General features: G+C 35.9%; 1 protein-coding gene across 15 annotated transcripts in view; it reads left to right on the top strand.

Annotated features, from left to right (window-relative positions):
- Window positions 1-25,451, top strand: part of ADGRL3 (adhesion G protein-coupled receptor L3) — an 815,688-nt gene that overhangs the window by 670,537 nt on the left and 119,700 nt on the right. For all 15 annotated transcript variants that reach the window (XM_034671746.1, XM_034671747.1, XM_034671744.1 and 12 more), the window contains 4 exons: window positions 16,827-17,010; window positions 17,964-18,086; window positions 23,362-23,570; window positions 24,281-24,457. In XM_034671746.1, the coding sequence (XP_034527637.1) occupies window positions 16,827-17,010; window positions 17,964-18,086; window positions 23,362-23,570; window positions 24,281-24,457 (693 nt within the window). The remainder of the gene's footprint in view (window positions 1-16,826; window positions 17,011-17,963; window positions 18,087-23,361; window positions 23,571-24,280; window positions 24,458-25,451) is intronic.

Genomic DNA, 25,451 nt, shown 5'->3' with positions numbered 1-25,451 from the left:
ATATATATATATATATATATATATATATATATATATGATATCTATATATATATCCTATCCTCTTAGTATGCACAATAGGTAGAGAAGTTGAAGTATTCTTCAGCAATAAAAGCTGAAGATCATTTTCGAGCAATATTAGGATTGTTTTTGATTGCAATCTATGCTATCCCCTTAATGGGACCTTGGAGATAATTAGGCTTTTGGTATTTAAATCTATGAAATGCATGGTCATTCAAACATGAATCTCTGATGGAAAATTAATAGCACAGTTTATTCAATGGCTGATTTCCTGGTGTTATAATTGACTGGCTGTGAATAAATGTTTCAGCTATTGACTAAACATCTGATAAGACCAAATACAAACAGAATATTTGTGAAGCAGAAATGTTCTGCTAAGACATAGCGTTACTTCTATTCGCTGTAACGTAGATGATTACTCTATGAAATTCTAGGGTAAATAATACTTTAAACTTTAGCCTATTTGAATTTTAAAGACTTACCTAATGTCCCTAGTGTCTCTCTGTTTGGAGCGCATTCTGAGCTTTCTATGAAATAGGTATAAAATACACTGGAAGTGCTTTATGTATTAAATTTGAAAAAATATAATGATTTAGGTATCATGAGATCCTTAAAAAATGTGGCCTTTCCATGGGTACAAGTAACAATTCTTCTAGGTTTGACTTTGATCATCAAATCCATTTAGCTTTTAATTTTTTAGAGGTACACTGTCTGTTCTATGAATCGTCTAGATCCATCTTTCCTACATTTGTTTATTTCTTACTTCCTACGTTTCTTTATTTCACCAAAAAAGTGCACTAAAATCTGGACTATCATCTGTCAGCCATGATAACTGTTAACTGATCTGTAGGTGAACAAGTAAAAGGTGGTTGCTTTGATTTTTTTAAATAATATGTGAATCCCCTAATAGTCATTATGCTTGCACCTCCAAAATTTTAACAAAGACCAAACAATTGGTCCGATATTTTTCTCATTTAGTTTTCATTTAGATTACACTAAAACCTTTGTTTACTATCAAAAGATAGAAACTGGTAAGAGTCATAGTAAAAAACAAAACAAAGCAACAACAACAAAAAATTACCATGTCTTGGGCAAAATAAATACCTTCATTTAAGAAGAGAATGTTAAGTTTTATGCCAGAGACGACAAGGAAGGTTTGTGTTACATGTGTATGTTAGATAACTACTGTGATGCCGTGTATTAATAGAAGGTATCTTAAAGACGAACATTGACCTAGCTGAGATCTAGAGATGAGATGACTGCCTGAAGGTCACACATTAGCACCCATGGCACTAATACTGCTGTTCTAACACGCCTCCAAGGCTTTCTCAACATCAACAATGATTTATTATTAAGAATAAATGATTAGGCAGTAATTATATGGCCATTACTGTGGGGGGCAGTTTGCAAAAATTCTTATTTAATATCCACAACAATCCTATGATATAATTATTGCTATTTTTAACTTAGAGTAGAGAAAATGGAGCCCAGGGGAAAGTAAATGACTTTCACAAAATCATACAATAGTCATTGAGGGGGTTCTGAATTCAAAGCTAGGGTTTTCTGATTCAGAATCTCATGCTCCAGAATCCTAGGATACTGCTGTTACAGAACTGACTTCATTATTTGCTGTTAGGAGTCAGGATATATCTTTTGGTTTATGTTTATTGATTTATTTTATTGTATTTCAGGGATAGTATAAAGTAAAATAGTTTTTTCTTTCCTTTTTGTTTGAGATTGAGTTCAAATGGCTGTATGGTAATCATTTTTGTACTTTGATTAAGTGAGAATACACACATAATTTGCTTTAAGGTCCTTTTGTTTTCAGAGGACTCTGTGATCAAAAAAATTTTCCTATTAAGAGAGGGAAAAAAAAACAAATAGAAAATATGGTAACTCTCTGTTCAAGGAGGATCTATGGAACTATTTTCCAGTGACTCCACCATTTTGCATTTCCAACCAACAATGCATGAAGGTTTCAGTTCCTTCACATCCTCAGGAACGCTTGTTATTTTCTGTCTTTTTTGATTATAGCCATTCTAGTGCAGGTGAATTGCTGAATTCATGGAACAGGGGCAAGGGGTCTGGGAATATAGTCCATGAAACAGTAAAAGTCATATGGCTCCAAAAAGAGATTCATGGTTTTTATGAGACTCTGGGAGGAGAGTATGACCTCAAACCACTTAAGAACAACTGCTTTCATGTTTTATACATGTAGCCAGAACTTAGATTTACATTTTTTCTCATTTTTTAAGTAGTAATGTTTGTGGGCATTATCCTCCTCCTTAGCAGGAAATAGTAAGAGTTACTGGCATTCATTCTTCATGGCTTTAAAAGCAGGACATTTTCCTAGTAAAAATATATATTTTAAAATTTTTATCAGCAATTCCTTTTGTTCTCCAGATCTCAGAGGCAGCACATACTCCCTGGAGAGTCTGCAGTCGACCTTGCTTAATGGAAGATATAAATACATACAGTTATCAATATGAATCTTTTGAGTTATTCTTTGGAATCTGCTATTACCTGCACTGTCTGGTTGAGAACTGATCAGAAAAATTGGTAGATAGATGCAAATGAATGAACACACACACACACACACACACACACACACACCTGGTCTCCTTCCATCCTTGCTCTCCTCTGCCTTCTTCTTTTTCTCCTTCTTCTTCAAAGGCAGATGGTCTGTGTTCTGTATAGCTTACAAAGTATTTGGGAGCACCTAGGTGACTCAGTCGGTTAAGCATCTGCTTTTGGCTCAGGTCATGATCTCAGGGTCCTGGGACCGAGTCCTGTGTGGGACTCCCAGCTCAGCGGGGAGTCTGCTTCTGCCTCTGCCCCTCCTCTCTCTCTCTCTCTCTCTCTCAAATAAGTAAAAAGATCTTTAAATTTAAAAAAAAATGCTTACAAAGTATTTGAAACAAGCCATCTGTTTATTGCAATTTGGAACTATGATTTGCTCATTACTTATTTATTTAGTTTGTTTTACCTCAGTAATCCACTGGAGATCTCTATCCTAGGCACCATAATGGAAAAACAGTATCTGTCTTCAACTATGAAGAAAAACCACAGAGTAGTTAACAACAAAAACATTCAGGAATTAATAGTTGAGCCCAGGGGCCCAATAACCTTATCAGCGCTGGGAATACAGCAATAGGCAAAATCCTGCTCTCCCCCCTAGGGTAAAATTTCTAGGGGCAGAATATAAATAACACAGCAAGTATGCAAAAAAATATAGCATATGAGATGATGATAAATACTAAGAAAAAGAAAGCAAGAAATGCATCACTTGAGTGATATTTGAACACGACCCTGAAGGAGATGAAGGAGTGAACTATGCAGACATGCAGGAAAAAGCACTCTAGCAGAGAGACAGCTCCTGAGGTGGAAATATTCCCGTGGTGTTCCAGGAGGCCAGTGCATCAGTGCATTGTAAAAGAGAAAGAGGGTCATAGGGCGTGAATCTGTGGGATGGCAAGGGCCCAGATCTGATCGCGCATTGTAAGGACGCCGGCTTTTATGCACAGAGACAGAGTAAACCACTCTAGGTTTCTAAGCAGAGTGATGACATGAACGAATGTGTTTTAAAAGTGAAGAGTAGATTATTTCAGGAAAACTAAGGGCTGAAACAGGGTGACCAAGGACAATAATGAGCAAATAGAATAGGAGTGTGAGATGCTGACATAATTACTCAGGTTCAGTATTTTTTTTTTAAAGTGTAACAAACAGGAATTGCTAGGGGTTGTATGTGAAATGTAGAGGAAGAAGAGCCACAAATGACAGAAAGTGTTTTATATGAGCAACTGGAAGGATTAAGTCACTATTGGTTGAGATGGTCTGCCTGGGACCAAGTTGCGACAAGCACAGCCAAAACTTCAACTTGGGGCCTGTCCACTTTGAGTCTATTAGTTGCTCAATGCAGATGCTAAATCTGCAGTCACATAGACAAGCGTGAGTTCAGCTCAGAGGTCAGGATAGAAGGAATCATTTGGCACCGTTTCACTTCGGATGGCATTTGCAGCCAAGGTGCGAGATGAATTCATCAAGGGAATGAGTGTAGGGAGTGAAGAGAAAAGAATCTAGGACTGAGCCCCAGACACGGTCAGACTAGAAGAGGTGAGGGAGATGGGAGGGAGCAACAAGAGAGGCCAAAGAGCAGCCTGAAGGAACAGGGCAGTCCTACAGAGCAAGGCATTCAGGAGACAATGGAGGTTCTCGTTTCACAGACAAGAACGTCATGTCAAGGGCTGCTGACCTGCTCAGAAATGCTGACGCAGCTTCTCAGTGATTACAAGTAATGTCAATGTTTGCTTAATTAAAAAAAAAAAAAAAATCCCAGAGCCTATGTATCTGTATTACGATATGTACTATCTAAACATTTTTACCTCTTCCTTTGATTTTTGGGTCTTTAATACAGACTTTTCTGTGAACCAGAGTTGCTACTTGCACCTTTGACAAACTGCAAATTGAATTATGCCCGTTTTACTTGTCTGCCTTAGTGCATAAGACAAGAAGGATTCTAACCTCCATTTATACTGCTAGGAAGATATTAATGAGTATTTTCAAGTTCCTTGTTTGGTCACTTAATTGGCTGTGTGACAAAGAGCTCTGTGGTGCATGTCAAACAACTTGCGGAGTCCTCTAATGATTTGTGCTTTGCTTGACTTGTGATACTATTCTGTGTGGCCTGTCAGGCTGGATATCCTTGTTAAAGTGGCTAGAATAAATTGGCTAGTGGTGTGCATACAATGTAGTATATTAACTACAGCAACAGGGAGTACTTTTAGCAGCTCTTTCAAGAGATTTCGATGTTTGCCCATAAGCATCAAAGCCAACCCAAACTTTCATTTAATATAATTAAAAGGACATCTGAAAGTAGTTTGAATCACAGCAGGTTCTTGAGGTTTGGTAACCCTTTGTTAAAACCCTGTGAACTTAATATATTTCACAGCTTGATAAATCTGCACCCTGCGTGTTTCGGGTGCCCTGAACCTATTGCTAAAAGACATGGAGATCAAAGAATGACTTCCATCTACAAAACCAGAGTAGTTTTCTTTAGATAAAGAAGTCCTAAGAATTCTGTCCGGGAAGTTGTCATTAAATGCTGTTATAAAGCAATCATTGAATCAGAAGAGAGCAAAACCATATGTAATGTATGCAGAGTAAGTGATACAGGTATTATTTAACTTAGAGAGGTCAGTTCAGAAATCTAATCATTAAAAAACCTCTACAGGACGATGGTAGATGTTGGTGACGGAGCTCCTTCTCTGACGTGTGAAGAACATGGTTCTGGGAATCTCTCAGAATTCCTGTGGTGGCTGTGTCAGGTCAAGCAGTGATGGCTGCTTTACAGAGCATTTCCGACTCTTCCATTCTGCACATTTCCTATAAATAAACAAAATGTTCCAGCTGCTGTTTGTATATACATGGTTTATGAATGCTTCAGGAAGTAATTCTTAGGAGGGTTAAAAAAAACCTTCTGTTTTCAAATAAAATATTTTCATCTAAAACAAAAATATTTTCCCACTTCTTTTCACCAAGTTGCATTCTCTCTTGTAATTTTTAAGTCAGAGCCTGGGTCATGACTTAATTGTAAAATTGTTCATATAAAGTGCTTTCTAATGCATCATTGCTTTCTGAAGCGTTTACCTGCAGAAAAGTTTTTGAATATATGGAATATAAATAGATATTGTTTCTGTGCAAACACAAAAAGAATACACATCAGTTTACTTTCTTATTTCTTTAATCTCTTCATGATCACATAAGCTAACCAGAAGGAAAAAGATATTAAGCATAGCATTACACATTTAAGATGCTACTTTCTGAAGTTATCATTACCTTTTCTGGTGCAGGTCAGAAAAGAAATGGAAGTTTTAAGGTATAATTTGCAGTAAAGTAGTTGCCTGATGGCTTGGAACCAAACAAATGATTTTTTAGTACCGATCCCAACAGAGTTATAATTTCGATATTTTCCTTTATCTAATGTACGATTTTATACAGCTGGTAGTAAAAAAAACTTAACTAGGTGGNGTTTTAAGGTATAATTTGCAGTAAAGTAGTTGCCTGATGGCTTGGAACCAAACAAATGATTTTTTAGTACCGCTCCCAACAGAGTTATAATTTCGATATTTTCCTTTATCTAATGTACGAATTTTATACAGCTGGTAGTAAAAAAAACTTAACTAGGTGGCTTAAACAAACCAGGGCTTTATTCATATGCATAAAAAAGAAATGCAGACAATGTAGTCCAGGATTAGCATGAAAATTCCACATCAGAGACCAAGGCTTATTCTGTTTTTTATTCTATTAGGTTTAACACATGGGCTTCCATCCTCAAAATGAGATGATGGTTACTTAGGTTCTGATCATCACTTCATGGTAATCTCTACATGGGAAGAAGGAGAAGGACAAGTAACTAAAAGATTCATCTGTTTTTAGAAAGTTCCAAAAGACGCATAGGTGGGCATGTCCAGTGATTCTATGTCTAAGTCAAAGAGTGTTATTGGGCAGCTAGCATTCTTAGAGGCAACCAGAAATACTTTTTTTCTCATGTAATGGTACATATTGATATCTGCATCCAGTTTTGATATAATAACCTACCACAGACTTATAATAATGTAGGGTCACTTTTGAACCCTAACTACAGATTAAAATTCTTTTTTGATTACTCTGTTAGTTATGGTCTTGGGCAATCATTTTGTTATAAAGGTTATTTCAAATCATTTTCAAATAGCATTTTTCTTCTTTTTAAGTAGTAATTATTTTTAATAGCTAATATAGGCATATGGTTTAAAGTTCAAAAAGTAAGAATAATAAAAATGTCTTCTCGCCATGGCCATGGCATTGCTAACTTGGGGGTGTGCCACTCACAGCGTGATCTAGTTGGGAGATGGCCCCTGGAGTTGTGTAGTGCAATGCTGCCTTCCTTTCCTCTCCCCAGGCATTCAGCTGCCCTTCAAAGCAATCACTATTATCAGCCTCTTAAATATCCTACCAGAGAAGACTACTTTTATTCTTATCCATGTTTTTACAATATTTTTTTTTCATAAATCTTGTTATAAATCACAGAACAATATTGTTCTCTCTGCTTACAATACGGACTTTGGGAGTAGCTTGTGGCAGAACCACACAATGAGGCAACATTTCTCCATTGAAAGGAATAAATGTGTAGAGAGAATCACAAGGTAGCCTCGTATCATGGTTTACATCAACAAAACAACTTAATTCTTCATCAGTAGGAAATGGGTTGAATAAACTGCTATATCAAATCATGGAATACTCCTTAAGCCACAGAAGGAATGAGGTAGCCCTTGGGTTGATTTAGAAAGGTGGGTGTGGTATATTAGAGGAGAAAACAAACAGGCAAGCAAAAACCAACAGATAACAGCATTATTATAGTGATCACATTTGTCGGTATGTATATGTAAATATTTACAAGTCTTGAGGGATCCACAACAAACTGTCCAAGTGATTTCTTCTTTGGGTGAGGTTGGTGGTGGTGTCCCATAAACAGACTCTCAGGTTTTAATTTGTATACTTCTAAACGATACTGTTTACAAGCATATACTTTTTTTGTTTTTTGTTTTTTTTTTTACTAATATACATTATTTTGTATATTTATATGTACTGCTTCAAAGTAAAAATTCAAAAACTAAACTGATGGTCCCTTAAGAACAGCTTCCTTGTGTTTTTCTTTTTCCCTTTATTTCACAGCCATTCTACCAGTTCTCAGAAAAAAAAAAATCTATAGAGTTACTATTATTTCAAGAAGAAGGGCATTTTGGATACTTTTATGATCGAGTTCATTTTGAAACCGATGGAAACTCTCCTCCCTTACCTTCTGTGATCCACACTCTCCTGGCTCTGTTTTCTTCACCTCAAGATGTTGACTATTCTTTCTAAATTTTCTCCTCTAGCATTAGTGTTTCTGGGCCATCGATTCTTCTTCTACTCAGCTTATCTGGGTAATGTCAGATATAACGATGCCTTGCTTCTTATTTAACTTCATGATGCCTAAACCTATGTCAGAAGCAGAAGTCTGAGTAAGCTGCAGCCGAGGGGTAAGAACATGCCCCAAATATGCCACTTTGGCATGTTGATTATTTTGAGCTGAAAGCACAAACATACGAAATTAACCCTTACCTTCCATTAGTTTCCCCTGTGTATTTCCCACAACTTTCCATTACTTTCCCACAACTTACCATTCCTAAAAGCTTAAATCCTTTTCTTTTATCTTCTTCACAAATGTTTTGTTCTTTTATTTAAAAAATTATATGAGCTCGCAGTCCTAAATGCTTGTCTTTATTTTTCCTATATAAGTTCCTATACACACATAAAAATATTAAGTAAAATTTGTAGGCTCTTCTTCTGCTTATGTAATGGGTTAATTCTCAGGTCCTGGCATTAAATTGGCATATACCCTAAGAGAGTAGAGTAGAGGGAAGGTTTTTCCTCCCTGACCAGGCTTCTGTAGACCTTTTAAATTGATTCCATTCAAGTACTTTGCACTCAAAATAGGCACCCTCTACCTTTTAATGAACAAAAATTTGCTTCTCTTTATTTCCATTTTAAATGAATGCCACCTCATTGCCTACGTTCAAATTCTGTGCACTGTACGTCTTTAGTTCCCATACCAACTGACTTTAATTAATCAAGAAATGTTTTTAAACGCCTGTGGAATCATTCTTTTTCTTCATCCCCAGAGTCAGAATGTATGGTTTGAACCCTGGTTCTCCCCTAGGTTCGTCAATTAACCTTTAGCAAGTCCCTTCACTTCTCTGAGTCTCCGTTTTCTCCCTGCAAGATGAGGATCATATTCATGTCTCCCTCACTGAGTCATCAAAATTAAAGGAGTTGATGCATAAGACATATATTTTTGAAATATTTACGTATTTACTTATTTGAGAGAGAGAGCGGGAGCACAAGCAGGAGGGGCAGAGGGAGAGGAAGAGAGAATCTTAAGCAGACTCCATGCTCAGTGCGGAGCCTGCTGTGAGGCTTGATCTCACAACCCTGAGATCATGACCTGAGCCAAAACCAAGAGTTGGGTGCTTAACCAACTGCCACCACCCAGGGGCTCCAATTCTTGATAAATATTAACCATTATAATTTTTTTTTTAAGATTTTATTTATTTATTCGACAGAGATAGAGACAGCCAGCGAGAGAGGGAACACAAGCAGGGGGAGTGGGAGAGGAAGAAGCAGGCTCATAGTGGAAGAGCCTGATGTGGGGCTCGATCCCATAATGCCGGGATAACGCCCTGAGCCGAAGGCAGACGCTTAACTGCTGTGCCACCCAGGCGCCCCCTAACCATTATAATTTATACCACTCCTCTACTTTTAAGTTTTCAGTGACTTCTTGTTGCTTTTAAGAAGAATTGTACACATCAAACATGGCTTGCAAACTTCTTTGAAAACAAGCCTTCACTCACTGTCTTGCCACTGAACCCGTTGTACTCTGTTCTGCCACAGGAAATCTTTTCAGTTCCTTGGAGGTGTCTGTTCTTTTCCCCTCCCTATCTGTATGCACATGCTCTACCTTTTGCCTCTTTGGTCAGTGTTGAATTTAAGCTCAGAATTCTACTTCATGGAGCCTTTTCGATACAGTGCTTGAACCCTGTGCTTCCGCTATTAGCATGCTTGCCATGTGTCTACTTGTTTAATACTGGCGTCACTATACTGTCATCACTTNTGCTTCCGCTATTAGCATGCTTGCCATGTGTCTACTTGTTTAATACTGGCGTCACTATATTGTCATCACTTTTACGGACGGGAGAACATCTGTCTTTCTTGCAGCATCCCAGTTGAGAGTAGTTAGTTAATATTTGTTGAATGAATGTTGAGTTAGCAAGAAGTTTCAGTCAAGTTTATTGCTCTATTTAATTCCTGTAACACAATATAGATTTATTTGACAGCATTCAATCATTTAATTCTAAATGAGATTTTTAAAATAGTACAATAAATTACAGTTTGCTAAAAACAGTACATTTTTAAGCAACATGGGATCTCTTAAAGAGGCAGAATCTTTTCTATGAAATTTTAGGTTCATCTTGTTCTTCTGTTAAGGGCTCTTATCACTATATTAAGGTCAGTTGTGTTATGTAATCTAATTTTAATTAAGATTTGAAAATTGCAACACTTCACTGTAATATAAAAGGGAGTTCAGAGATTAGTAGTTGTTATATGCTTAATGATAGTAAATGACAGTGATTATAAAAAGAACCTTGGGTTATTGATCAGATGTGTAAATATCACTCACTCAACTTGACTTCTAATAAAAAACCTGCAAATTCAAAACTGTTTTGAAGACTCCTCTAACATTTGACCTTTAAAATTTTGATTTGAATCAATATATAAACGTAGATTAGAGTACAATGTGCCCTATTCAATAATGATTTTATTTTTTTTTGTTTTGTTTTTTTAAAGATTTTATTTATTTATTCGACAGAGATGGAGACAGCCAGCGAGAGAGGGAACACAAGCAGGGGGAGTGGGAGAGGAAGAAGCAGGCTCATAGCAGAGGAGCCTGATGTGGGGCTCGATCCCATAATGCCGGGATCATGCCCTGAGCCAAAGGCAGATGCTTAACTGCTGTGCCACCCAGGTGCCCCTCAATAATGATTTTAAACTTTTGCTCTATTTTATTTTATTCTCCACTGATAACTTTCATATGAAGAAGTCAAAAAATGAAGAATTAAAGAGAAGTTTTATTTTTTCAAATTATAAATTAAGGTAAATTATATAGGTAATTGTATATTATATTTTATATAATATAATATTACACACACACACACGTATATAATCAGAAAGCAGAGGTTGTGAGCAGAGAACAGAAGACTTATTTCTCTTTGCATATCCTGAGGCTTATACGTGAAAACAATACTTAAACATAATGTATATGTAAGAAGTAAATAGCCATGTTCAGCATAATGATCACAGCAGGTATTGGTGAAGTAGTATTACATTCAGAAGGATACATCAAAAAACAGGACGTAGAAGTAAAGAGTAAAATAAAATTTTATATTACTGGTGACTTCTCCAAAAGGATGTCAGCAATTTATCACCTTAAATTTATCCACTGAGAGGGAATAATTGCTCTTAACTTTCTAGTGGTCTGCCTAATGATAATTTGCATATTTATGAATGTCTGCTTTATTGTAACACAAAAGAACTTGTAACAAATAATGAATGAATTTAATATAGGATTCATTTTCCATTCTGTTTTATTGGGGAGGAGAATCTTCATAATTCTACTCTAAACATATCTAAACCTATAACTCCTTTGTTTAAAAATATTTACTAGCTGAATATTTACTATTTTCTATGCAGTTAAGCCCAAACTTCTATCATACTGAAGGTCTTCTAAGATCTGACAGCTACTTACCATTTCTCCCACCATACTCATCCTTTAACACTCTTTTTCCATGCACCACACATTCTCCTCATCCCAAACCCAAAACATCCCTTGCCTTAGTACCTGCTTTGTTTTGCTTTAGTCATTAACTTGCTTACTATGTCTTTTAGCCTCAAGTTTCCTCATCATAATCCAGGAAAGTTTATTCATCTTTTCGTGTCTAACTCAAAATCACACACCTTCTGGGATCTTTTCTTGATCTTCCTCTGTAAGAATTCATTACTTTTTGTCCCATATGCTGTGAGTTTTTAGCTCTATTTTGTGCTTACCTTCCGCCTTGGAGTGTAGACAAATGGAAGGCTGACTGTATGTTTTTCTTCTCTTTCCTAACCTCCTCCAACAGTGACTTCCCTAGTTCTTTGCATATCATACATAGTTAATAGGACCTCATTGAATTACATTGAAAGTGAGCTCTGGTACACTTAAAAACATTTTGGAAAGCTTTTTGTAGAATATATTGTTGTTATGCCTTGTGGTTTCCATTTACTACAATAGCCTGTGGCTCTGCTTTTCTCCTTTTGAACTCTGATTGTCTTCTTAATTCCCTCTAATTCAGCCTGTCTTCCTTCCAAACCATGTGATATCTGAGCACTTTATTCTCTCAGAACACTTCTTGGGAGACATGGCAAAAAAGTTGTAAAACTAGATGTTTTCATTTTCCTATTACATATAAGGTCATTAGTGATTTGATAGTAAAAGTAGGTTATCTTTGCTTAATCAGAATTTTATGAGTACCTAAAATATCTCAAGTCACTAACATTTACCCTAGGAAAACACCAGTGAACATGGTCTCTCCCCTGAGAACATTGTAACCTCATGAGAAAGCCAGACCACAAGTATGCATAGTTCTATTCAAGGTGAATAAGTACTAAAATGGGAACCCATTGTGGCACTGAATCTCTAAACGATAACAATTTGGATAATATTGGCTTGTTACTAGGGTTTTTGTTTTTTTCCATTTGTACTTACATATTCTTTGCTCTTATAAAACCAATACTTTCAGAGATTTTTTTTTTTCCTGCTGGTATGAAAATGGAGAAGACTCACTGAAGTATGAATCTTCATTAGACGTGAATCATTCAGCAGAGTCATTGAACACTTATCATGCACAGGCAGAGTACTGGGCACTTATCAATGACACAGAGTCACTGCCCTCACAAAGCATACCTTTTCTTAAGTGAGAGATCTGAAACAGCCATGCAGATAAATACATGTTTTAGATACTTTAGATAATTACAACATGATACAAAGAAAACAAAACAGTTAACAGATTTAAGGGTGGGGGGGATTCTCCCTAGCTATGCCAATAATCGAAGACTTCTTTGTACCTGAGCTAAAACCTGAAGGAGTTTACAATTAAAAGCGCATCTTCAGAAAAATGCAATGATGGTAAAGTTAAATATCTTTTCACAAGCATTCATTCTATTTGGGTCTTTAATTTAGTGGTTTTCAAGTGAAGAAAGAGGGGTAAGTAAGTTCTCCAGGTGATTTTGCTTACCAGGTTTAAGATTTACTGCTCACCTGGGTAAGAAGTGCCGTTGAGAGGTGTCTCATCGTTGATCCTGGGTATTTCACAAGCACATCGTCTTGGAATAATGACAAAAGTTGTTACTAGAAAGATATTTAGCTGGTTCCCCCCAAAATTTTCACAGTAGTTTTAGCAAATAAGTAAGTCGTCCCCTTTGAAATAGTATGATTATACACTTTAGAAACAGTCAAAATTCACTTTAGAGTCTAGCCATAAACTATACAATGAGAAGAGTGATGTTTAATAGCAGAATACCCCTGACTACCTCAATTTGAAACATAATGAAACTTACTTTCTTGTGTAGTTCCCACTTTGTTGATTGGTTAGAAAACATAAATATGTCCAAAGACACACTGAAATTTAATGACAACTAGAACGCAAATTTCCAGTGCCATCTCCTATTTAGTTTCTAGTGTTGTGAAAAAGAAAATAAAGTGAGTTAACATTTAGTTTCTAACAAGGACATTGTCGATTAAATTTACTTTTCACAATTTTAGATTCTTAAGGTCTGTACACATCAAAACCATGAGGTGACTCTTTTTCTTTTCTTTCTCTCTTTTTTTTTTTTTTTATTGTTCTCATGGATCAAGTCTTGTCTTATAATAAATGCCGGACCAAGTGTATTTTCTTCCAACTTTATAATGTTAATTTTAGATCAGAAAAATATTTATAGCAGAAAAAGAGAAGTCAGTGAGAGCTGTTGGACATTAAATGATGTCCCAGTACCTCACTTTATTCAAATTCATTGTACATTCCCTGTTCAACTTTGGTTCTAAGCATACTTAAGCTCATGTACTTGTAACCAAATAAAATGAAAATCAACCTGTTTTTAAAGAGATGTTGTTGAACTAATGAAAGCAATGCAAATAACCAGTTTGACAAAAACAAAACCACACACACATACATAATGACCAGATGTCATCATTTGTGGGTAAAATATACAAATGCAAAAATGTACAAGGAAAACAAAATACAAATAGTCTTTTGTCATTGAAGGGTGTGACTATTTAATTGGCCTTCATTAAACTGGTAACAGGGACATGTCAGCAAACTTTGGAAAGTTTAAACAAACTGCATTAATTATAAAGCTATTAGGATTGAGTTAACCATGCTGTTCAAACCTGTAAAACACACATTATGAATTAATATACATGTTCCTGTACTGTCCTATTCCTCAAAGCTTTAGGTGATATAGTCTTTAGTAGTTAAATTGTGAAACAGGTTTATTCATGAAGGTTACACTGTAGAAGTTATTCCTTTGGGATTTCACTTTCAGAGCAGATATTTTGTAATTATCAGGTATGATCTGTGCTTCCTTCAGTGAAGACCTCTCTTCTTCCCAAGCTGGATTTAGATATGCAATGAAAGTCAATATAAGATTACACCTTAAACGTGTGTTATGAGCCAGGCAACATAAATGCATTTATATTGCCATGCAATATAAAATGGTTATATTATTGTCTCTGATTTATAGATGAAGTTCAGACAAGTTAAGTAACTTGCCCAACATCGTACAGCTAGTAAGTGGCACAGTCTAGGTACAAACTGAGCAAATATGGTTCTCAATCCCATATTCTGATTTTAGCACTACAGAATTCTGTTTCCTAATCCTTGTGTTGAAATTGCCTTATGTTGATACTTAAGCAATCACAATATGTGCTTTTTTAAGAAGAATAAATATTAGATTTGTGCCTAACCCATCCAGATTTTAGGACCGTATATTATGTCTGTCATTTCTATAATAAACTTGGAAATCATTTGGGTTTTGATAGAAAACTTCTTTAAAGATTATGATTTATTTGGGAAGATTCAATTGCCGTAAATGTACTATGAAAAAAAAATACTGCACTACATACATTTTCGTATGCAAAACTGCAGTACCTTAGTAAGGGATGCCTTTGATTCATTAGTTACCAATTCAAACATGGTATTTTACCTCACGCAGTCTGTTGTTAACAGGTGGCTATTTAAAACATCTCAGAGTTTACCATAGTTGTTTATTTTTCTTGTTTTTTTTCTTTTTTCCTCCTTTTGCATTTCTTAAATTAAAAAAAAATAAAAACAATGAAGGGCAGAGCAGAAATATTGCATTATGCCCAATAAAATTTTCCCTGAGGTAAGGTTTAAATTAATTGGTATAAGATTCTTAACTAATGTTAACAATGGCTGTTCCTTGGAGAACAGGCATAATTTCTGTTGCGTGTGGGATTTTCAGAGCATTTCTGATGAATTCAGAGCATCATCTAATCACAGAAAGAATACTTCTTTGCACTCAAGAAGTCGATGTTCTCTGGCTCGTGAAAATACCTAAACTTGTTTTGTTCATTTGTTTCCTATGTGGCACCTCCTTTTTGGCATCTCCTGTTGGCATTATCCCTATAGAGAACTTCCTGGAAAGCAAATCATTTTGTTGTGATCGGAAATGCTTTTGTCTGGCTTCTAGGTCATGCTTTAAACTCAGAACACATGGCAGAACTAAGCACACTGTGTGAAAACGCCCAGTTATTAAACTCATGAGAGATTTTTTTGGTGTTTTCTGTTTCTTGTTTGTTTGTTTTTAAATGATGCAAAGTACTGAAGTTGCAAGTAGGACTGTTTTACATGAAAGTCCAGTGATGTTGATTTTTGGCCAGAACTTGGAGTAGCTGGGGAAAATATCAAGAAAAAACAACTCTTATCAAAAGGCAAATTAGTTTTTGAAGCTGGTGTTAATTGGCAGCCAAGGTGTTTCATTATGAAGCTGAATTTTTAACAGTTGTTAGTCGGTTACTATGAAAACACCAGCCAGAAGAAAACACTGCAGTGCAATGGGTATTTCTTCAATCTCTTCTAATCCTTCTGCCAACGTGTCAATAATACGAGTCTTGTTTTAAAACACCCATGCACTGCCTAGAAATTGCCTGTGCCGGCCGTTTATTCAAATTTATTTCTCGATTAGATGCATATTTCATAATCAACGGGTTCAGGGATGATCACGTTCAAACTGCAGGTGTATTTTTCTATTTTGCAATTCTCTGTTTGAATGAAACCTTAAGAAGACCTTATTGGGAGAACTTTTTTTTTTTTTCCTTTGTAACCTAGAGCATAAAGCTAGCCACGGGAAATACATAAATTGTAACTAGGGAGATGATTCTTTTGGCTGAAGCAATGAGAAGTGCGGCTTTTTATCTCTATGTGTACCTACTGCTGCTTTTTTTAAAGGAAAAACACCTGAGGGCCACAGGTAGAAGTTCCAACTATTTATTCCCCTCCCTAATAGTAAACAGCATGAAGAAGGGTTTTCTCCACACATAACATATCCAAAGCCCCTGGGAGTATGTATGCTTTGATATTTTTCCCATTCTGACATTTTACCAGCTGGCTAAGAAAAAAAATTGGTTTGCTCAGTGAGTCCTCAACATATAGGCAACAAATTCTTGTACTGTCCTGTCTTTCGTCATCCCTTTAACCTCTGCTGTATTCAGCATTTAGTTTTATGGTGATATATAGGGGGAAAAAATCATTTTTGTGGGTGATCTGACAAAAGTGTTGGTTAAAATTACTTGCCAACAGTTCCCCAGCCAAATAATTTAATTATGTGATTATAGTCTTATTGAAGCCTTTGCTATTGATTCTAAGAAGCAAGAATGGATCTATTTGTTGTCCTTCAAAACAAAAGCTGGTTTTTCTCTTGCCTTGCAGTCTCAGCTAGGGCTTTACCAGAACACAATAATGAATGCTTCTGCTGCAGCATGTCACAGGGGAGGCTGGGACAATACTGAACTCATGCACACCGCTGATCCTTGCTTGCTGAGCAACATGTACACCTGGATTTCTGACAGCTCTGGGAGTTCACTAGAGACCTCTGTCATTCTGTTCATCCTCTTGTAGGCGATGGTCGAGACAGTTAACAACCTCCTCCAGCCACAAGCCTCAAATGCGTGGAGAGACCTGACTACAAGCGATCAACTACGGGCAGCCACCATGTTGCTCGACACTGTGGAGGAAAGTGCTTTTGTGCTGGCTGATAACCTTTTGAAGACTGACATTGTCAGGGAGAACACAGACAATATTCGTAAGTGGCCTTTGTTATACAGAAGGGCCAGAGACCCGTGGACAGCAGAAGAGAGAAAAAAAATTCCTGTGGCAGTGCAGATATTATGAGTTATTTTTATTTCAGTAGAGATAAGTGATTTTTTTTTTTTTGGTATAATTAGAAGGATATCTAACCTGACATTGGCTTAAAAGGGTCTTCATAATTTTGTGTGTTATCCTCCTTAAGATATTCCAATACTGGATATATTAGCCTGAAATCACTCACAGTGAGGTCCTTTAGTTAGTGAGTTAATTAGTTTTTTTGTCTGTGTATGTATGTATGCTTTGTACTATTTAAAATCTTATCCTCCTAACTCAGTGCCTATGGGTCACGTCAGTTATAATAAGAATGTCTCTGAATTATGTACTGTAAAGAAATCAGTCATTTAAGTGAAGGTGATAAAACAGTTTTTTGGTAATTGTGTTATTAGCGCATAAGGGGTATAAATCTATTTTTATTGTGCATAAGGATACAGCTGACAGTTTTATTTCAGAAGATTTGATAAAGCTGTTACAAACTTATTACATTTAAAGATAGATCAATATTGATACAATAGTGCAGTAGATTATAAAGAAACTTTTACTTCACAAAAGAAAGTTAAGATTTTGAAGATAAACTAAATGACGAGGTATAAGGATTTGAGCTTGAATGTTAAATTTTAGGTTTTATAATTGATGCATTTGTGTTCTTATTTACCTGTTTATTTCCTTATATTACCTGTTTATTTAGTTTTTATTTGCTTTATTAAAAAATACTTTATTTAAAGGAATACTTTCAAAATAAAACATTGAACTACTATTTGTTTGACTACTATAAATTAATAGAACGTTAATTACAGTGTTTTGATTTCGGAAATCTTTCAGTGATTTAGGAAATCATCTTAGCTTTGGTGTGTTTCTCAATGAGTACTGATAACTCTTTGCCATTCACAGAATTGGAAGTTGCAAGGCTGAGCACAGAAGGAAACTTAGAAGACCTAAAATTTCCAGAAAACATGGGTCATGGAAGCACCATCCAGCTTTCTGCAAATACTTTAAAGCAAAATGGTCGAAACGGTAGGTTAGAAGTTATTTGTTAAGCATGGTGAGATGAATTTGTCATCAATGCCTTGTTTCTTATCTTGTGGTCTTAGATCTGCTATCCAAAAGCTCCCTTTCTCTCATTCAACTGTTCTCTCTCACCTCTTCCTCTTCCTTCTCTTTCCTATTTTCTGCACCAACAGCATCACAATGTATTTGCTCTATAAAATTCTCAGTCAGATTTGGAAATTGTTCTGTTCCTTTTCAGTTGCAGTACAATGTCAGAAATTTGAATCTGATAGGAATTAATGAACAATAAAATCCAGATATCTGACTTTTTTCTTTTTTTCTTTTTTTTTAAAGATTTTATTTATTTATTTGACAGGGAGAGACAGCCAGCAAGAGAGGGAATACAAGCAGGGGGAGTGGGAGAGGAAGAAGCACGCTCCCAGCGGAGGAGCCTGATGTGGGGCTCGATCCCAGAACTCTGGGATCACGCCCTGAGCCGAAGGCGATGCTTAATGACTGCGCCACCCAGGCGCGCCGTGACTTTTTTCTTGAAAGGAGTAAACTGTCACTGAGTTGACAGATTTGGTTTCTAAAATTTTTAATGGAAATTTTACTTCTAATTTTAAAATTGTATGTGTTTTTCCTTATTCGCTGTTTTTGAAGGTGTTTCTATGATTTTTCTTTGCAAAGCATACAGAAAATTTAAATATGAGAAGGTGATTTGGGGGAAAGGAACTGGTCAATATAGGTCAGTTTGATACTAGATTAAATTCACTGAATATAATGAGAATGAAATAAACTCATAGAGAAAATATGTCTCAAGTGTCACTAGTATTACGTTTTTAATAGCATACCTTTTGCCAACTAGATGAGATCCTTTGACCTGTTAGGTGATGGGAAGACAGTCTCAGGTTGTAGCAACCAACTCAAAGCTTGTGTTTCAGAGTGCTGGGTGCATAGTTTTAAAGGATGAAGAGCCTGTTGAATAATACCAAGACAAAACAAATTATGGCTGCCGTCAACAGAACAAAGTTCTTTTTTGGAAATCATATGAATGACCTTAAAAGTCATTATATTGCTAATTTGACTATGTGAATTTTGAGGCAACAATAACATTTTCTACGAGGCAAAATCAGATTTCTGCATCAGCTTTCCAACCGGCTTCCCTCTCTCCACTCTTTCTGCCTCGCAGCATGTATCCTGTTCACTAAAGGGATCTTCCTGAAATGTAAATCTGACCAGTTCACTTCCAGTTGCACTCAGATGAAATCAGAGGATTTCACTAGCCCACCATGTGCTTGTCCACTTCCTTCCTGCCTCATCTGCCCCACTTCCTTCTGTCCTTAGCATGTTCCCTATGGTCCAGGCAGTCTAGTCATGATTCTTTATCTTTTTATTGAGGTAGAAGTGACACAGAACTTTATGTTAGTTTCAGGGGTACAATATAATGATTCGATATTTGTGTATATTGTAAAATCATCACCACAATAAGTCTAGTTCACATTTATCACCACATAGTTTTATTTTTTTCTTGTGATGAGACCTTTTAAGATTGACCTTCTTAGCAACTTTCAAAATATACAATGCAGTATTATTAACTACAGTCACTATGCTATATATTATATCCCCCCATTTATATATGACATTTATTTTATAACTAGAAGTTTGTACTTTTTGAACTTTTTCACCCATTTTACCTACCCACCACCCTCTGCCAGTGGCAGTCACCAGTCTGTTCTCCATATCTATGAATTTAGTTTGTTTTATTTATTTATTTTTTTTAGAATTCCACATATAAATGAGATCATACAATGCTTGTTTTTCCATGTCTGACATATTTCACTTAGCATAATGCTCTCAAGGTCCATCCGTGTTATCATAAATGATAAGATATCATTCTTTTTAATGGCTGAATAATATTCCATTTTCTTTATCCATATCATCAGGACACTTAGGTTGTTTACATGTTTTAGCTCTTATAAATAATGCTGCAATGAACATGGGATACAGAGTTCTTTTTGAGTTAGTGTTTTTGTTTCCTTCAGATAAAAACCCAGAAGCGGAATGACTTCATCATATGGTAGTTCTATTTTTAATTTTGGGGGGACTTCCACAGTGGTGTACCAATTTACATTCCCACCAACAGTGCACAAGGATTCCCTCTGATCTAGTCTTGATTCTGTTCCTTGAATACACTAAGAGTGTTTCTGTATCAGATTTTTGCATTTTTGTTTTCTTCCTGGAATGCAGTTTTTACATTTCTTTACATAGAAGATTCTCTATCATTCACTATTCAGTATAAATCTTACCTCTTTAGGAAAGGGAGTTTTTCTCTGTCTCCCTGAAGATATATCATTCTTTCCTAATTGCTCTTTTCCCATTAGCCATTTTATACCAGTGCTTCTTCATGGTGGTTATTCACTTAACATTATATGAAATATTATTATTATTATTATCATTTAAGTTGCCTGTTTATTATCTGACTTTCCCTCTAGGTGGGAAGCTCATGAGAGCAGGGATCTTTTCTTACTTGTTCACTGATAGAACACTTGTGCCTGGCACATGGATAAACTAAGAATTTATGAAATAAATGTGTGAACTTTCAGATATAAAGCTAATGGCAATTAAAATATAATTATATTAGTCATATTATGTTTTGTACTCATTTATTTATTAAAGTAGTGTGTGGGTGGGTGGGTGTGGGTGTTTTAGGTCACATTTAAACATTAATTTTGGAGGGGGGAATCTGTAACAATTATATGTGACTAAATGTATTGATAAAACAAGGTAGGATGTCAGCATGACACTGTCCCATAGTTGGAAATTGGTAGGAATTATCAAGTGGTTATCAACCAGTTAAAATAAAAGTTGTTACTGTCACCAGGAAAAAAAAAAAAAGATGTGTTTCTTAAGTTTAGCCTTCCAAAATTTAGTATTTTCATATTAAATCTAGAAAAAAGAACTAAAATTAAATGCTGTGTTGCAATAGACAAGAAATATTTAGTGAATTACTGTTCTTTGCTCAGTACCATGTTAACAGATGTGGGTTGGAAGTTTAAGAATGCCCCCTTACTTTATGTAGCTCTTGTCATAATGTCTTTGCTATATTACTGAAAGGATAATGGATATCTCATGGAATCACTGAGAAGGCTGGAGAATCAGGCCCAGAAAACCTACAACAGCTAGGAGGCTGACAGCAGCCTGTATCATCACACAGCATCATTGCTGTGATGTCACTGCTGCCACGAGTGAAGCCTAAGTGAAGGTGGCTGCTACCATCCCACCTGCTGCCTCCTTGTGTCAACAGCTCCTCATCTGAAGTCGAAGACGCGTGCATCTGGTGGGAGGCACTGAGCTCAGGTGCCCAGAGCAAACTCTTTGCAAGACAGGCTGGGAAAGCAAATGTACATCCATTTTGTGTCTATAAATCCCTAACAGTTGGGAATTTCCCAAACATGGGAGCACAGTTTAGATGGACAGTCCCCTCCCTCCTCAAAAGAAATCTATTAAAATTTCCTTGTTCTTACTCCCACTTGACTCTAAAATTCAGGGATAAGGACTGAGACTTCCTCAACTTAAGAACTGTGATAGGACAGTGCCTATCTCTTGTGATATGAATTCATACTGGCAGTAAGACATAGGACTTGATGTATTTTAAGAAAGAAAATGATATGATCAAAAACATGTCTCCTGGGTGACTCAGTCGGTTAAGCATCCGCCTTCTACTTAGGCCATGATCCCAGACCTGGGATGGAGTCCCACATCAGGCTCCCCGCTCAGCGGGGGGTCTGCTCCTCCCTCTCCCTTTGCCCTCCCTTCCCATGTTAAAAGAAGGTTAATTTTATAGAAGATTGCAGGTAGGAGATAGTCACAAGAGAAAAAAGAAGAAGGAGGATGTATGGAGAAAGTGACTTTCAAAGAACATGGTAATTGAGTTTTAAGACAGATAAGGATTTTGAATCCTTGTTGTTGCTGTTGTTTTAATTCCAATTGAGATATAATTTACATACAATAAAACATACATCCCTTAAAAATGTAGCTTGATGAATTTGACAGTTGTACGTTCCTCTGTAATATTACTTAAAATAAGATATAAATCTCTTCTGTTACCCAGAAATTGTTACCCCTTTCCAGTCTTCTTACCTCCTCTCCCCATCTGATGAAACTACTGTCCTTACTATCTCTCTAGACAAATTTTGCCTGTTCTTAGACTTCATACAACCAGAATCATGTAGCATGTGCTCTTTTCTGTCTGTATTCTTTAACCAAACACAGTATTTTTGTTATTCCGTCATTATGCTCTATTAGTAGTTTCTTCTTTGCTCTATCAGTAGTTCCTTATTGATGCACAGTCTATTCCATTATATTCATATGCCATAATTTGTCTACTGATAGATTTTTTAGTTGTTTCCATTTAGGAGATATTATGAATAAGGATGCTATTAATCTTATACAATTTTTTTTGTTTTTGTTTTTCCTTTGTAGATATATATTTTATCTAGGAAAGGTAGTTATGTTTAACTTTATAAGAAATCACCATCTCTCCAAATAGTGGAACTATTTCACGTTTCCACCAGCAGTGAGCAGGAGCTCCAGCTGTTCCACATCTTTGTCAATATAAGTGTGACCAGTCATTTTGATTTTAGAAATTCTAGTGGGTTATGAAGTGGTATCTCGAAGTGATTTTTCATTTTTATTTCCATAATTACTAATGATGCTGATAAATTTCCATGTTTCTATTAGCCTTTCATTTATCTTTTTTCTAAAGTATGTGTTATGCCTTTTGCCATTTTCATGTGTTATTTATTCTTTTTTTGTTGATTAGCAGAAATGCTATGTATAGTCATGAGTCTCATATATATTATTGTTGATGCTGTATTTTGATATTTTTAATTTTGATAAAGTGCAGTGTACCATTTTTTTTTTTTATGGTTAATGTCTTTTGGGTCCTATCCAAGTCATCCTTGCCTACTCCAAGATCACAAAGATCCTATATTTTGTTCTAGAAACTTTATGGTTCTGGTTTTTATGTTTAGGTCTACGACCTGTCTTTAAGTTTTGAGCACGGAGTGATACAGGGATTGACATTCATTTTTTAAAATATTGGTAGCTTTTTCAGCACCATTTGATGTTCCTTTTCTTATGAATGACTTGGCACTTCAGTTAAAATGAATGCTTAATTTTGTTGTGAATATATACTATATGGGTTTGATTATAATTTAATTAGATCTAGATTAGGTGGAATGTACAAAGTAATCAGAGTTTCTCCCCAACTTTTAATTCACATTTACATTTATTTCAGGAGAGATCAGAGTGGCCTTTGTTCTGTACAACAACTTGGGTCCTTATTTGTCCACGGAGAATGCCAGCATGAAGTTGGGAACAGAGGCTATGTCTACCAATCATTCTGTTATTGTCAATTCCCCTGTTATTACAGCAGCAATAAACAAAGAGTTCAGCAATAAGGTTTATTTAGCTGATCCTGTGGTGTTCACTGTTAAACATATTAAGGTAAGAAAATGCCATGTTAAGTTTAGTTGTCCACAATATCTATATTTGTTACAGTACAAACATGGAATATATTAATTTTCCTTTTTTCCTATTATTTGACAGATAGCAATTCATTATCTATAAAATGATAGTGGTGATTATTTTTTCTAAAATGAGGGAGGAGAATAATTCTTTAATATGTAAATGCTTCTGATAAAAATATCTATAGATGGATTTATCAATATGTCTCCATAATTAAAAAGAGTTAGCAGCATATTTAATGGAATTGGACATGGCTTCACCTATGATGTCACAAGTATTTATGTCTTTGGGCAAAGATATATTTTTATGTATGTACAAAGATTGTATTACAAATTGAACAAAGATTTCTACAGACCATCTTCTCAGAAATTGTTTCAAGTAATTAAATTCTTTATAATGTATTTTACTTTGAAATTAGTTGAAGTCGTTCTGAGACATTGATACTAGTATTCCATTAATATTAATTTTTTTAAAAAGTAAACTTACGTCTAATCAGAGGAAGTAAACAACAATATATATTCAAATTTGCTTAGGCTTGATGAAATCCACTTAATATGAAAACACTTGTATACACCTCCACAAAAGTTGGAACAGAGTCTGAAGTGTGTTAGATGTAAAGAAAATGCCTATCTAATTTACGTGATCATAAAGTAGTTATTGGTTTTATTGATTTTTTTTTCTCCCTGTAGCAGTCCGAGGAGAATTTCAACCCTAACTGTTCATTTTGGAGCTATTCCAAGCGCACAATGACAGGTTATTGGTCAACACAAGGCTGCCGGCTCCTGACAACAAATAGGACACATACTACGTGCTCTTGTAATCACCTAACCAATTTTGCAGTCCTGATGGCACATGTGGAAGTTAAGGTAAAATACATACCATAAAATAAAAATATTTAAGCATATGGTCAGGATACCACTGTAAAAAGTCCTATGTCCACAGGCCAGTCTTACTTCAAAGGTTTTCTAGTTTCCTGGTAATTCTGTTTGGAAACTCTCTGAGGTTCAACCCGTGTTCTCCTGGATGATTCAAAGAAAACTTTTTTTTTTTTTAAAGATTTTATTTATTTATTCAACAGAGATAGAGACAGCCAGTGAGAGAGGGCACAAGCAGGGGGAGTGGGAGAGGGAAGAAGCAGGCTCATAGCAGAAGAGCCTGATGTGGGGCTCGATCCCACAATGCCGGGATCACGCCCTGAGCTGAAGGCAGACGCTTAACCGCTTTACCACCCAGGCGCCCCCAAAGAAAACTTTTTTTGTTCTATTATCAACATAGTAGTTTATAAAATTTCAGTCCACTTAGAAAATAAAATTGTGCTTATAAAAATTCCCCTTAGTCTCCCCTGATCCTATTTCGTGTGAGTAAAGGAGAACATGTGCACAAAGCAAGGTAGGAACCCAGGACCAAAGGCCGGTGCAGTGGGGTTAAGAACCAGGATCTGGCAGGTTGGAGATTAAGGAGCTATGCATGGGATTAAATACTGCCAAAATGACTCTTGGAAAAGCAGCCATTAGCACAATAAACAATGCCTGGTAATGCAAAGGGCTTAGCAAATTCTAATATAATGTAATCGTTTTTCTCCATTCAAGAAAACCCTATTCTGAGGAAAAATCCAGGTCACAGGTAGTTTCCAAAGTCAGACACACAGCTAATTTGGCTGCATCATTTTCCTCCTGGCATGACTCTGGCGGCCATGGGGGCAGGGAGAGAGCATGAAAAGGATTTAGATTTCAGATATATTTAGGACATAAAAATACAAAGGGCTTATTAGCTTGGTTATAGACTTTGATGGATTAGTAACAGTAAATTATACACTTGTAAATTCTCTTGTCATCTCCCTGATGTCAATAAAAAGAGAGG

Source organism: Ailuropoda melanoleuca, chromosome 11 (genome assembly GCF_002007445.2).
Source record: "Ailuropoda melanoleuca isolate Jingjing chromosome 11, ASM200744v2, whole genome shotgun sequence".
Classification (NCBI taxonomy): domain Eukaryota; kingdom Metazoa; phylum Chordata; class Mammalia; order Carnivora; family Ursidae; genus Ailuropoda; species Ailuropoda melanoleuca.
The sequence above is the reverse complement of the archived record's forward strand: the minus strand, read 5'-3'. Positions and strand labels throughout refer to the sequence as shown.